At 42.1% G+C, this 13239-nt stretch overlaps 1 protein-coding gene across 1 annotated transcript in view; it reads right to left on the bottom strand.

Moving 5' to 3' along the window:
- Slc44a5 (solute carrier family 44 member 5) overlaps positions 1-13239 on the bottom strand; it is a 290765-nt gene that overhangs the window by 30196 nt on the left and 247330 nt on the right. Inside the window, 3 exon segments of the mRNA XM_037207239.1 lie at positions 1417-1474; positions 2471-2596; positions 9095-9179. Coding sequence (XP_037063134.1) covers positions 1417-1474; positions 2471-2596; positions 9095-9179 — 269 coding nt within the window.

The raw sequence follows: 13239 nt of genomic DNA, 5'->3' as shown, positions 1-13239 counted from the left end.
ACTTGGTCTCCTTTTAGAAACAATTTAAGGACTACATGTTATTAGTTGTACATTGTACCACTTAGTGGTATACTCGATCCTCTGTTAAGAAGAACACAAGCTGGTTGTAATATTGATCTTAATGTCTCTTTCATTATTTCTTTAGACTATTAGAGATTATGGATTATTTATTTTTATATCCCCATGTATATTTTAAAACATGTGATTTTAATCAAAATCTAATTGTGAGAACAGCTATTTTTCCTTTTCCCATAAGAAGTTTCCATGCTGTTCTCGGCCACATACAGCCAGCACCTAGGGCTTCCTGGTGAGGCCATTTCTCATGTATTAGAAAATCCATTATCTCTGCCTCCAGCTCTTTAACAGACCAGAGAAAGGTGATGAAGGCACTCAACAGATGGATTCTGTGGCAACCAATTCAACATTGACTTCCTACTTAGACTGGTGCCTGTCACCTTTCTTCTGCTTTAGAAGAACTAGACATTCATTGTGAGGAACTGAGTAGCAGAAAACACGAGAAAGAGGATGCTCAGTTTTCTCTCCCTTCCCACACCATCTGGCAAACAACTCCTTAATAGTATTGGTATATTTCTTTCCGATCTTTTTCCTTAAATAATTTCTGGGATTCGTTTTAATTTCAATATGCTTGACATGATGTTGTCTGCAGCAGCTTGCATTTTGCTGAGTATTGACCATATGTGCTTTGCTCTATATTATTAGTTCTACGATATCTCCTCTCACGAACACACTGCAATGTTCTCGTGCTTGTGGACATTGCAAACTTTCCTTTGTTTCCAGCCCTACCCTCTGTGATCTCTGAGTTCTGTATTGATTGCTCTGAGTGACCTCTGTGGTAGGAATCTTCATAGGAAGCTTTTCCTCTGTAATTAGAATTACATCCTTCAGAAAGAAGAGTGAGTGATGATTTCAGTTTTTCTAAACAGCCTATGCGTTTATACTCAAACAGTAAAGAAACAAAATATATATTCATCAAAGAAACACAGAAGAATTTCAAATGTCACATTATGAAGACAAGATATACAACTTAGAAATTGCTTCTTGGGCAATTTCTGAACTATTTTTTGCTCAATTCAGGAGTGGGTGTGCATGACTGTTTGTGTGTGCTATATATTCGTGTAGGGATACCTAGGATCACATTGGTGGGCTTCTTAAAATACATCATATCAGTTCCCAACGTGTTTATGTAGCAAACCTCACAGAGCTTTAGTGGAAATGCCCCAGCTGGAGTGAGGACAGGTGTGACCAGAGACACTGCTCCCAATTAACACCGGACTCTCAGGGTGGGACTGGACCTTTCTCAGCCTCAATCAATTGAGACCTTATCAACTGAGGAAATGCAATTAAATCACATTTTGGTAGATTCTATGTTTCAAAGGTAAAAGAATTATCACTTACTAGGTCTACTTGGATAAACTGCTGGGGGGCAGTCACCACGGGACAGATCTGAGAAAGTCTGAAAGGACAGGGGCATGTTAACACTTCAAAGCCAGCAACGATCAGTTTCACTCTCAATATCAGAACTCTGAGCTTGACATCTTAACTCCACATCTCATTTTCCCAAATCGTCTCTCCAATGCCAATAATTATAAGAATATTGCATACAAATTATTGTTGGAAAATATCTCTAAATGCTCTGAATGAATCAACAAAGATTAAAAAAAACAAGATCTTACAAAAGCAAGGCACATCTCTGAAGATATCTTAGTCATACTCTGAATCTCTTACCCTTCAAAATTTTTCTGGAAAAACAGTATTTTCTATAATTAACAACCAATTAGTAGTATTTAATACAATAAAGCTTTAGAAATCTCCTGTGTATGTCAAACCTAGGAAAGGGTGGGCTTGAATATTTTATTGGACAGTTTCATTTAGTGGTGTGTGTGTGTGTGTGTGTGTGTGTGTGTGTGTGTGTGTGTGTGTGTGTACCATGCATGATAAGGCACACATGTGGAGTCCTTCTGCTAGATTCATTTTTCTTTCTTCCATCATGTTGGTGTCAGTGTGGGGACTGAATTCAGGTCAGGCGGCACACACCTTCGTCAATTAAGCCACCTCGCAGTATGGTTTTATAATGATGATTCTAGATGACATAAAATTCTATCTCTTATGAGCAACAACCCTGTCCAGATATAGAAAATCTCTCAGTTGAGCTGCCTAAGCACACTTAACAGTCTTTCCTACCCAGCAAGTGTACACAGGGATACCTCATGAACAGTGTGTTTCTTTGTCTACATCATGAATATTCTGTGTTTTGATGAGTGTCTACACAGTGATACACCATGAACACAGTGTTTTTGAGTGTTCATGTGAGCTTGTGTTTTATGGGAATGGCACCATTAATACTCATTTTTCTAGATCTGGATATTTTTCCAGTAGCAAACTAGAATGTTGCACTTAAGATCAGAACAGCAGCTAAGTTCCTTCCAGGCGTGAGCTTGAGTACACACACCGTTGCAGGCCTGGCCATGGCCTTGCAGAACTGGCGGTAGTATTCCCAGTGGCTTTTGTCTCTTTCATTAAAAAATTGCATTTCGAAGTAGGTTAGAAATTTCTCTGGGCACCTGGAGACGCAGATCTGTGGAACAGAGAAGCACAGTGATGGGAATGAATGGGAATAGACCAAGGAAATGCCTACAAGGTTGGATGGGCTTCTGAATTCCCCACCAGTGTGAAGAATAAAGCATAATTTTTCATCTAAGTGACTTCAATCATGTTTCTAGTTTTATTGTATAAAACTAAATTTGGCATAGAATGTTACCAACCTGTACTTCTTGCTCCCTTGGTCTTGTGTTAAAACAAGATTTTGAACAGTAATGATATTTTATGCTTTGATTTTGAAATCAGCATATAATGTGTTAGAGACCATGGTAACATTTTCAAACCAAGCGTTTTTGTGGTTCTCCTTTCCCACCTCCTCCATACAGTTGCCTCTGTTTCCCTTGTATTCCCCTATTATTTTCCCATTTCCTGTCCCATGTGTCCCCTTTCCCACCTCCATCCCTTCTCATCACCTGATACCAACCTCTCTAGGGAAAGGATAACGTTGAACGAGGTGACCCAAACTCATAAGACAAAACCAGCATGTTCTTTCTCATATGTAGATTCTGACCTGTGACATGTAAAGTTTAAAAACTCTAGATGGATTGATTTTAACTTGATTTTTGAGATAAATGTAGATCCACAAGTAGATGTGAGAAACTGAACTTTCCACATGCTCAGATTCTCTAAACAGTCATACTTTGTGGAACTATAAGGTAACATTATAACCACTCTCTTCATTAGATTGAACTAATTTTATATCCATTCAGTGTGTGCCTGTGAGGGATAGTTCTACGTGCAGATTTGGGGCTTCTATCATAGAACAATTATGATTTTTTAAAGCCCCTTTAAAGGTTTCTATTGTTGCATTGATTTATGATGGGGAGAGGTGATCTCTGTGAGTTCGAGCAGCTAGTCCAAAGCGAGTTAGGAAAGCGCAAGCTACAAAAATGTCTGCCACATTTTTTTTTTTATTTGTGTATATGTGTGCTCATGTGGTCCAAGTCAATATGTGCAATGTGCATGCAGATGCCTGAAGAGGCCAGGACAGTCCACTGGATTCCCTGGGGCTGGAGTTATAGGAGGTTGTGAGTCATCTGACAGGGATGCTGAGGAACTGAACCCAGGTCCTCTGCAAGAACAGCAAGTTCTATAAACTATCTCTCTATCTCTGTCATGAATTTTAATAAGACATTTTCTTATGATTGTCTGGCTTAATAGGTAGGAGTATAATTCAAGATTAATTCTGCAGTCTCTATATATCCTAGGTTAGAATCTTGATTTGTTTTCTATATTAATAAAATGACTTGAAATTTTCTGACGTTTGTTAATGTGCGCATGGGAAATATTTGTCAGTGTGCCCATGAGTTCTCCTTAATTGTGAAAACATAATTAGACTTTGTCACCATGAGAAATAAACAAAATACATATATCTGCCACAATTAATTACCAGTTAAGTCTTTCCACAACACTATCTAGACATGGGCAAGAGAAGTCACCTATGGAATTATTTTACAGTAATAGACTGGGGGCATATCAGTGACAAACCAAGCTACTGTGGTCATCCATGGAGCCATGACAAAGTGATGGTAATCCAGTGTGCAATTTCATACAGGATGGTAGAAACAGGGAGGTGTAGTCTTGTGTTTTTGCTTTTTGCTGATGATTTTTTAATTTTTTATTTATTTTAATTAATGTATTTTTATTTTATGTGCACTGGTGTTTTGCCTGTGTGTACATCTGTGTGAGGATGATGGATCCCCAGTAACTGGAGTTACAGATAGTTGTGAGCCACCATGTGGTTGCTGGGAATTGAAGCCAGCAATCTGTGAACCCCAAGAACTACAATGCCAACTTGCTTCTAGAATTTACCCAATGCTCTTAACCACTAAGCCATCTCTCCAGCCCCTGCTTATGATTTTAAAAAGAAACAAAAGCCACATCGAACTGGGAAAGCTGCATCAACTTCCGTGCATCTCTCCATCAGTTCTGCTCCTCCTGTGGAAATCATCTCCCATCAATCCTTTAATATTTATTTTTCTTCAATGTTTTGACAATTTCACACATGCATATCATGAGTTTTCGTACTCCGTTACCCCTCTCTTTCATCTTCTTCCCACTCCTGCAGAAACGCCTTACTTTTTTTGCATTTTTGTGGCACACCAAGTTCAATTGCATGACCACAAGCACAGAGTTATTTTAGTTTTATGTTTTGGACCACTAGCAGCTCATCAGCGACTACACTGATGATGAAGACAGCTCCTCATCGTGCACCCCGGCTGCTGACAGCTTCAGGGGGGAGTGAGGCCCCATGAGCCCCTCCCCCACTGTGGTGGGGTATTGATGCGCCCCATCCCGCACATGGCTGCTATGAACTCATGGAGGTAATTGCTGTGTTGTGTCCCGCAGAGTGTGTTTCACAGCAGTCTCCATACATCCCCTGTATGGACATCTTGGAGTAGGTGACATAGATGCTGTGCTTAGAGCTGAGCAGTCAACAATAACTTATTCTCAGCACCAGTTACAGCTTTCATATTGTCTGAATGGTCTTACTCATCTGTGAACCCCGGGAACTACAATGCCAACTTGCCAGCAAGATAAGCCTACTGGTACGTCAGTGCCATGGCTGTTGTGTGGGTCACCAGATGCTCTCTGGTTGGATTTGAGGCTGCTCTACAGGAGGGAATGTATACCTGGTAACATAAACCTGGTCAAAAGTGCACGGACAGGGGACAGATGGGCCCTGGGGGAAGCTGCTACTGTTGTTTTTCTGAACAGGTGTGTTGTAAAACTGCTTTCTAAATATTTGTATTTTTATATCCATAGATTAGCACAGGTCTGAGCGTTGTTTGGAGAAGCTTCTGTTTGCAGCAGGTTACAGATAATGCAGAAACCAATGCTGGTCGGAGTGCTGGTGATTTCTTACTGGTTGATCCTAGAGACAGTTAGGCAGAAGCACAGTTGCTGAGTGGGCAGCTTTCCTACCTTCTGCCACGCTTTTACTCTCTACAGGGGCACCTGGTGTGGACCAGAACTAAGCAGGAGTGGAAACAAACACATGCCTTGAGTCTCACAGTAACGTTGTGGGATAGCAGCAGGAGTCCCGTGACTCTGAGAAGTTTGACTGTGGAAAACAAGCCATCTCCATATTCGCCCTCCTTAAGCCCCTCATCTCCATACTCACACACATGTGCACTGCCTCTCTCTCTCTCTCTCTCTCTCTCTCTCTCTCTCTCTCTCTCTCTCTCTCTCTCTCTCTCACACACACACACACACACACACACACACACTTCTAGAAGGAGCACTGGAGGTCTCATAGCTAAAGAGCTGTATATAGAGACACTGACAACATTCAATATGTCCACGTGTTTTATAAGAAGGTCAAAGTTACTGTCCAGTTAATAGATAAAGAGATCTGGATTCAGAAAAAAAAAAAAAAAAAAAAAAAAAAAAAAAAAAAAAAAAAAAAAAAAGGTCAAATGTCAGTGTGAATGGGAAAAGTTGACTCTGATTGGAGCCAAGTGGACTAAATCATGCTCATATTAGGATATACCTCAGAGACATGTTATCTTTGATTCTTTGCTCCTAAGATGGTGAAAGACTCAAGTAGATGGCTACATTTTGGCATATTTAAAAAGTGAGAACTCAAAGAGTTAATATTTTATTGAGCTTCATATAATGTGAGGTACTGCTTCTGGGACCCTGGCAATCCTACACTTACAAATACACGCACATGCATACTACACATACAAACTGGTGCATATACAACACATAAAAGAAAGCAATTAAAATGGAAAAAAGTAGTTTGTCAAAGAGAATCACATCAAACTTCATTCCAAACACAAATCAGCTGTTAAAAAAAAAAAAAAAACCACAGCAACTGCTCTTTCTTCTTTCCTTCCATCACCAATTTGTTCACTTCAAATGGGATGCTGATTAGAAGCAATCAACGTATAATTAGCTACAGAAGAAGGTCACACTGAGGCTGGGTGTCCTAATTGATCCTGGTCTGTTCTTCAAGTGCCTGTGACATATGTCTGGACCATGCTGCCAGTTGATAAGAACATAACGCATAGAATACAGCTCTGATCTATAAATACACTGTTGCGGGGCTGATTGATGCAGCATGCAACACTGCAGTCGAGACACATCGCACTGAGTTGTGATCCCTATGCATTTCACAGGGCTCTTTCAGCAGCATTCTCCATCACTGCTGTTACATCATCAATTCCGGAGGTTTGAACACTATTATAAATAAGAATTAGATGCCTGGGAGAGTGGGTTGCTCTGAAGATTAAAATACTACACTTGCTATGTATGTTTCCTACAAATCTAGGAAATCATTTATGAAAATAATAAACATGTCATTTTTGTTTTATTACAGGAACATTGGTCTGTATGGTATAGTGGAAAGAGTAGGAAGATAGTCATTCATTGACTTACTAATTCCTTCATTCTATAGATACTTATTAATCATCTACTCTAGGGTTTGAAGTAGTGTGAACACAGAGGTAAACAAAACAGATGAGAAGGTGTTTGGCCTTTAGCACAGGAAAAAGACAGTGAACCATTTGATTGCTACTGAAGGCTAGAAAAGAGATTCAAGAGTGAGGGGCAGATGGGTGCAGCTCCATTTTAAGTGAGAGGTCTTGGGCTTTTCAGTCAGTAAACTACCTTCATACAAGCTTGAGGACATGAGTTTGGATCCTTAGCACCCATGTGAAAAGCTAGGTGTAGCATCAGGCCTGTGGTTTCAGAGCTTGGGGACAGACACTAGATCACTGGGGTCTCTGGCTAGCCAGCCTAGCTGAATCGGTGAGCTTTGGGTTCAGTGAGAAACCCTGTCTCAAAAAATAAGGTTGAGAGAAATAGAGGGCACTCCAAGTCAGCCTCTGGTCTTCACAGGCACACGTGCACATTTGCACACACATGATCTCACTAGAAAGATAGCAATTATAGAAAGATTTGCATATTGCTGGTTGATCCAGGGAGCCATCTGGAAGAAGAGTACTCAACTCGGCGAAGGAAGTGGAGACTGAGCAGCAGGAGCCCGCCTGCCTCCTTCAAAGAAGGCAGATGGCCGAGGGCAGCGCTTAGAGGAGTTTTATTTCACCTTGCCTTGTCTGGGCTTATTTATTTATTTGACCTCATAGAGCTTTCTGCTTAGAGGGGGATGTGGGAGTATCTTCTAGACTGCCATGTTGTGGGTAGCTGTTCTAGCTTTGACCTGGAAGTATTACCTTCAGTAAGGCTTCCAGGAACTGTCCCGCCTACCTATGACCGGCCCCTGAGGCGGGGCCGAGATGGGAGCCCTTTAAGACCCGAGATCTGGATGTGCCAGCTCTTTTGGTTCTTGATGATCCTGGACGCTGGATGGTAGACTGAGCAGAGTTCTCCAGAGCTGGGCTGCACCGCACCTCTCCCAGATCCTGTAACCAACCCCTTTACTAGCTGTAAGTTACCCCCCAAGATAAACCTCCCTTTTAACTACGTGGAGTTGCCTTAATAAATCTTCCAATAGTGCCACAGGCTACAGAGCTCAGGGAAGCGAGTGGTCCCTCTTGATATGCAGAGAAGGGAAGCATCTAAAGCCAGCAAATCAGGTAACTGGCCAGGAGCTCAGCCAGCAAACAGTTCCAGCCTGCATGACAGGAATGACCAGAAACTCCAGCTACAGCCTCCCTCCACACACAGATCCCATCATCAGAGGACCTGGCAGAGGAGCCTCAAGTCTCAAGACTTTTTATTTCTATACTTTTTTCTATTATATTTTTAGTATTTTTTATGTCATTAAAATATTTGTGTTTCTTCCTCCTGTTACTTTTATATAATTTTATTGGCATGTTTTCTCTAATTTCTAATCATGCATTATTTCTTGCCCCATTCTCTCCCCATCCCATGCTCTTTCTCTTCTTCTGGTGCTATTTAACTTTGATTCCCCTTTCTCTTTTCTCTCCACTTTCCTTTATTTCATTCATTATGATCTCAGTTGATTTTAACTTCATATCTTTTCTCCATTATTTTAAGCAATTTTCCTCTCTATGTGTATTGGTGGTATAGTAGAAGATTTCACTTGATTTAACCAGAGTTCTCTACCTGGGGTTTGTTTCTCCTCTCTACAGATGCAGCCTTTCAGAGAAGGCTGCTTATGTAGACAACCCCAACAACTAGGAAGAGACACACATCTTAACAGATGCACAAATCACAGTTTAGAAATCATGAAAAAGCAAGACAACATGGCTCTTCCAAACATTCACAACTCCTCAATAAATGAATCCAAAAACACAGAAATGATTGGGACCCCAGACAAGAACTTATGGGCTGTGGTTACTTATAAGAGCAGATGGTTACCATCTCCAAGGTTCCCTGGTAGCTCTGAAATCATTCATCTCTGCCATAGCTTTGATTAAATGTAAATGGACATGATATCAGGCTCCATGTTCCTACCACACAGACAGACTCAACACGGAGTTTCTGAATTCACCATGAATGTTGGCGACTCCTAGCACCACCATGAAGGCAGCCTTCGCCTTACCTGGGTAGTAGGGCACTGTAGCCTCGGCATCATGGAAGAACCGGTACACCTGAACAGGTTAAAGTAAAACAAAATGGTCTTGTTCCTGTTGACAAAAGAAAACACACAGTTTTTATCAGTGACAGTGGGAGCTCTCGACAGCACATCAGACCACAGACGCTTTCAATGCCTTGCCTTTAAATACCAGCTTTGTCTTCTGTATATGGGTGCAGCATATTCTCAAACTGCCTAACAATCACAGCATTGCTTTGTGATTATTAAAATTGAAATAGATTGTCCACCAACAAGAAAGGGTTTATCACAAGGCAGAAGATCACACTGTCATTGGGAATGATGTTGACACACGTTTAATGGAAGGTGTGTGTGTGTGTGTGTGTGTGTGTGTGTGTGTGTGTGTGTGTGTGTGCTCAATCTCTGACTTCAAGTCATCTGTCGTATCCGTGTTGAAAGCCCAGCAATCTTCATGAGCCGAAGTTCTTGTAGTGGCCAGAAGGTGGCGGTACAATCAACCAAATTTCCACCTTTTAGTGGAAATACTGAAGAACAGGTCTTCAAGCCACAGGTCAGGAGTAGCTTCCTGTGCTGAAAGGCATTCAAAATTACACACTGAGGCAAAGCATATGTGCCCTCTGGAGCTGGGGTTTCATCTGGTTTGGCATTTCAGGAAACCGGTGTTTCTCCCACAGTCGTTTTGGTTGGGCGCAGGTGAAACAAAAGGCCGGATTCTTCTCCATCCGACGATGCCCTCTCCAAACGCAGTCTCTACGCCCAGTTATGAGGAATCTCTTCTACATATGAGAACCCAAGGACAGCTGCAAGGTCATCACGACCCAAAAACAGTCACTCCAGGGGCCCTGGCGTGACTTTACCTAAACTGTTTACTCGGCCTGAGATGCACCCACTGCGTTCTGGCACAGAAGCATGCACATTCATTTAGCACGCACGCACGCACGCACACGCGCGCGCAGGTCAACCACAGATGTCATTCCTCAGGCATTATCCACATTTTATGTAAAGACAGGGTTCCTAACTGACCCGGAGCTCACCAAGCAGGCTAGGCTGGCCGGCAGGTGACCCCGCGCGATCTGCCTGCCTCTGATGGCCCAGCACTGAGAACACAGCATGGGCCACCACACCCGGCCTTTAAAACATGGGTTGAAGGGACTGAGCCCGGGTCCAGGTGCTCAGGCAGCAGGCACGTTACTAAGTCTCTTCCCCAGGGTTGAAGGGACTGAGCCCGGGTCCAGGTGCTCAGGCAGCAGGCACGTTACTAAGTCTCTTCCCCAGCCCTCCTGTGGATGGCTGAGGATGGCTGCGGGGCCCACTGAGTTCTCTCCTTCCACCGTACGGGTTCCAGGGATTGGACTCTGGGGCCAGGCATGGCAGCAAGTGCCGTTACCCACTAAGCCGCCGCTCTGGCCCAGCCTGACGTCCTGAATTGACACCATATCAGGCACACTTCCACGTCAAAAACACACCTCTACACAGTAACAGTTACATCGTTAAAGATGATTGGTATTTCTTTAATCATATCATAGCCCATGTCATCCATCTCTTTGGACAGACCGGTAGACTTCTGTTCTGATGCCTGCACGGTACTCACTACATTCTGTCATTTAGTTTCACTGCTCCTGTTTTGGCTGTGACAAGAGACAGTATGAATCTCTCATACTGTCTTCATATGGCCTATGAAGTTTATCTTCACCTTGGCAAAAATAGCCATCTGGGCAAGAAACTGTTCTTGCCCAGACTGCTTAACAAAATGTATTGACTGGACATGCAGGACCCATAAAAAGGTAACCACTGAACTTTGCTTGACAAAATGGTCCGTCAGGTTCCTGCTTTACAGAGGAAACTGCCAGATATTCTACAGGCCACAGAGAGAAATGACTGAGAGACTCTAGGCCTGACAGATGCCCCAACTTTACAAGAGAATTTTGGATGACTGTCCAGGCTGCCAGCTGTCTCTGTCTACCCTACAAGACTCCCAAAAGTTGCTTATATCCTTCTCTCATTTCTTAGGTAATAGTATATCCTTCTGAGGTCTTTGATGTAGTTGAAGCTGGATACTTCCAATTTTCCTTAGTTATGATAAAAGATAAGTTAGATATAAAACCTTAGACTCACAAATATAAGATAGCTAGGATATCTTCTTTAGTTTTGCCAAATAAACTAGTTATTATAAATAGACTAGATATTATAACTGTAATTCTTACTTGGTAATTGTTTTGTTATCTGTAATTTTACTCTGTAAAAGTTAAAACCTTCCTTTTTGGAAAAAAAAAAAAAAAAGGAAAGTGCTGTGGATATCGTTCCGTATAAATAAAACACTGATTGGCCAGTGGCCAGGCAGGAAGTATAGGCAGGACAAGGAGAGAGGAGAATTCTGGGAAGTGGAAGGCTGAGTGAGGGAGACACTGCCAGCCGCCACCATGACAAGCAGCATGTGAAGATGCTGGTAAGCCACAAGCCATGTGATAAGGTATAGATTTATAGAAATGGGTTAATTTAAGATATAAGAACAGTTAGCAAGAAGCCTGCCACGGCCATACAGTTTGTAAATAATATAAGCATCTGTGTGTTTATTTTATAAGTGGGCTGTCAGGCTGCCGGGGCTTGGTGGGACCCGGAGGGAAAACTCCAGCTACAATGGGGCCTCTAAGGGGAAGGGGGGCCCCTGACAGGCAGATGGGGCCCCTGACAGGCAGATGGGGCCCCTGACAGGCAGATGGGGCCCCTGACAGGCAGATGGGACCCTGGCTGGTTTTTGTTTCTTTGCTTTTTGGTTTTCATGAGATGATCATACCTCATCTGCTGCAGGCTTCCACCTTAGTGTACTGTGCAGCCACCAAGCAAGGCAAAAGTTTCAGACCACGAAAGCATGAACTGAAACTTTTGAAACCATGAGGCAGAGCAAAGTTTTCTTCTCTTAACTTGTTTTTTTTATGTATTTTCTCAGAGTGATGGAAAGCTAATACAGCTCATATAGTTTTAAAAGATGCTTCAGTTCTTCATTCAGTTAGTTTCTAGGCAGAAAACTGTTGAATCACGAAAGAGTAAATGTTGGTGAGTGCTTGATAAAACCTTGCAAATACCACCATAGTACACTGCCAGCAGCAGACAGCAGGGTGCTTATTTCTCACTCCACCAAACACTGGACATTTTAACATCTTTGATTTATTTGACAATCTCATGGGCAAAACAATTTTCAAATTTGCATTTCTCTTTTGAACTGTGACAAGTTTCCTGTTGCCACTGGACATTGCCATATGCTATTTCTTGCTTGTGACTTTTGTCTCGTTTTCAGTGGAGATTGGCTTTTATGTTTTTACGTTGATATGTTGTGTGTGTGTGTGTGTGTGTGTGTGTGTGTGTGTGTGTGTGTGTGCATTCATGCTTGTGGGAGCCAGAGAACAACTTCCCAGAGCTGGTTTTCTCCTTTCCCCTTTACACAGGTTTCTGGGTTCAGAGCCAGGTCATCGGGCTTGCACAGTAAGCATCCTTACCGGCTCAGGCACCTTGCAGGCCCCTGGATGGACATCCTTTCACTTGTGGTTTCTGTGTTCAGATCATAAAGCCATTGTTCCATTTGTCATGAATGTTTGCTGAATGTGTTTGTTTTTCCTGGACGGCCACTTATCTTTAATTTTGTTTACAATGATTTTGGTGGTATCCTTTTTTCCCCTCTTAAGATAAGGTTTCTCTGGTCTGGTTATTCTAGAACTCACTCTGTAGCCCAGGCTGGCCTTGAACTCACAGAGCTCCACCTGCCTTTGCCCTGAGTGCTGGGATTACAGGGATGAGTCACAATGGCTGCCCTTTTGGTGGCTTACTTTCAATGACAGAATTCTTCAAAATTTCTGTTGTGTTTTTGGTTTTGCTTTTATGTTTAGAAGTTGTTGTTTAGCCCATAGTTTTATTTGTTTTTTATTGTTTCTTTCAGCTTTATATTTTAAAGGATTTTATAGTATTTATCTCATAGCTTTATATTTTAAACACTTGACTGTTATCATTATACTACAAAACAATTATTGTTTCCTTCTTAAAGAGATCACAGTAAGATAGTGTAATACAGAAGAGCCAGTGCTGAGAACCACTGGGCTGCTTTTCTCTTCTTGCCTCAGAACAAGTGATTGTTGGAGATT

Source organism: Peromyscus leucopus, chromosome 6 (genome assembly GCF_004664715.2).
Source record: "Peromyscus leucopus breed LL Stock chromosome 6, UCI_PerLeu_2.1, whole genome shotgun sequence".
Classification (NCBI taxonomy): Eukaryota; Metazoa; Chordata; class Mammalia; order Rodentia; family Cricetidae; genus Peromyscus; species Peromyscus leucopus.
Note: the sequence above shows the minus strand (reverse complement) of the source record. Positions and strands in the feature narration are given on the sequence as shown.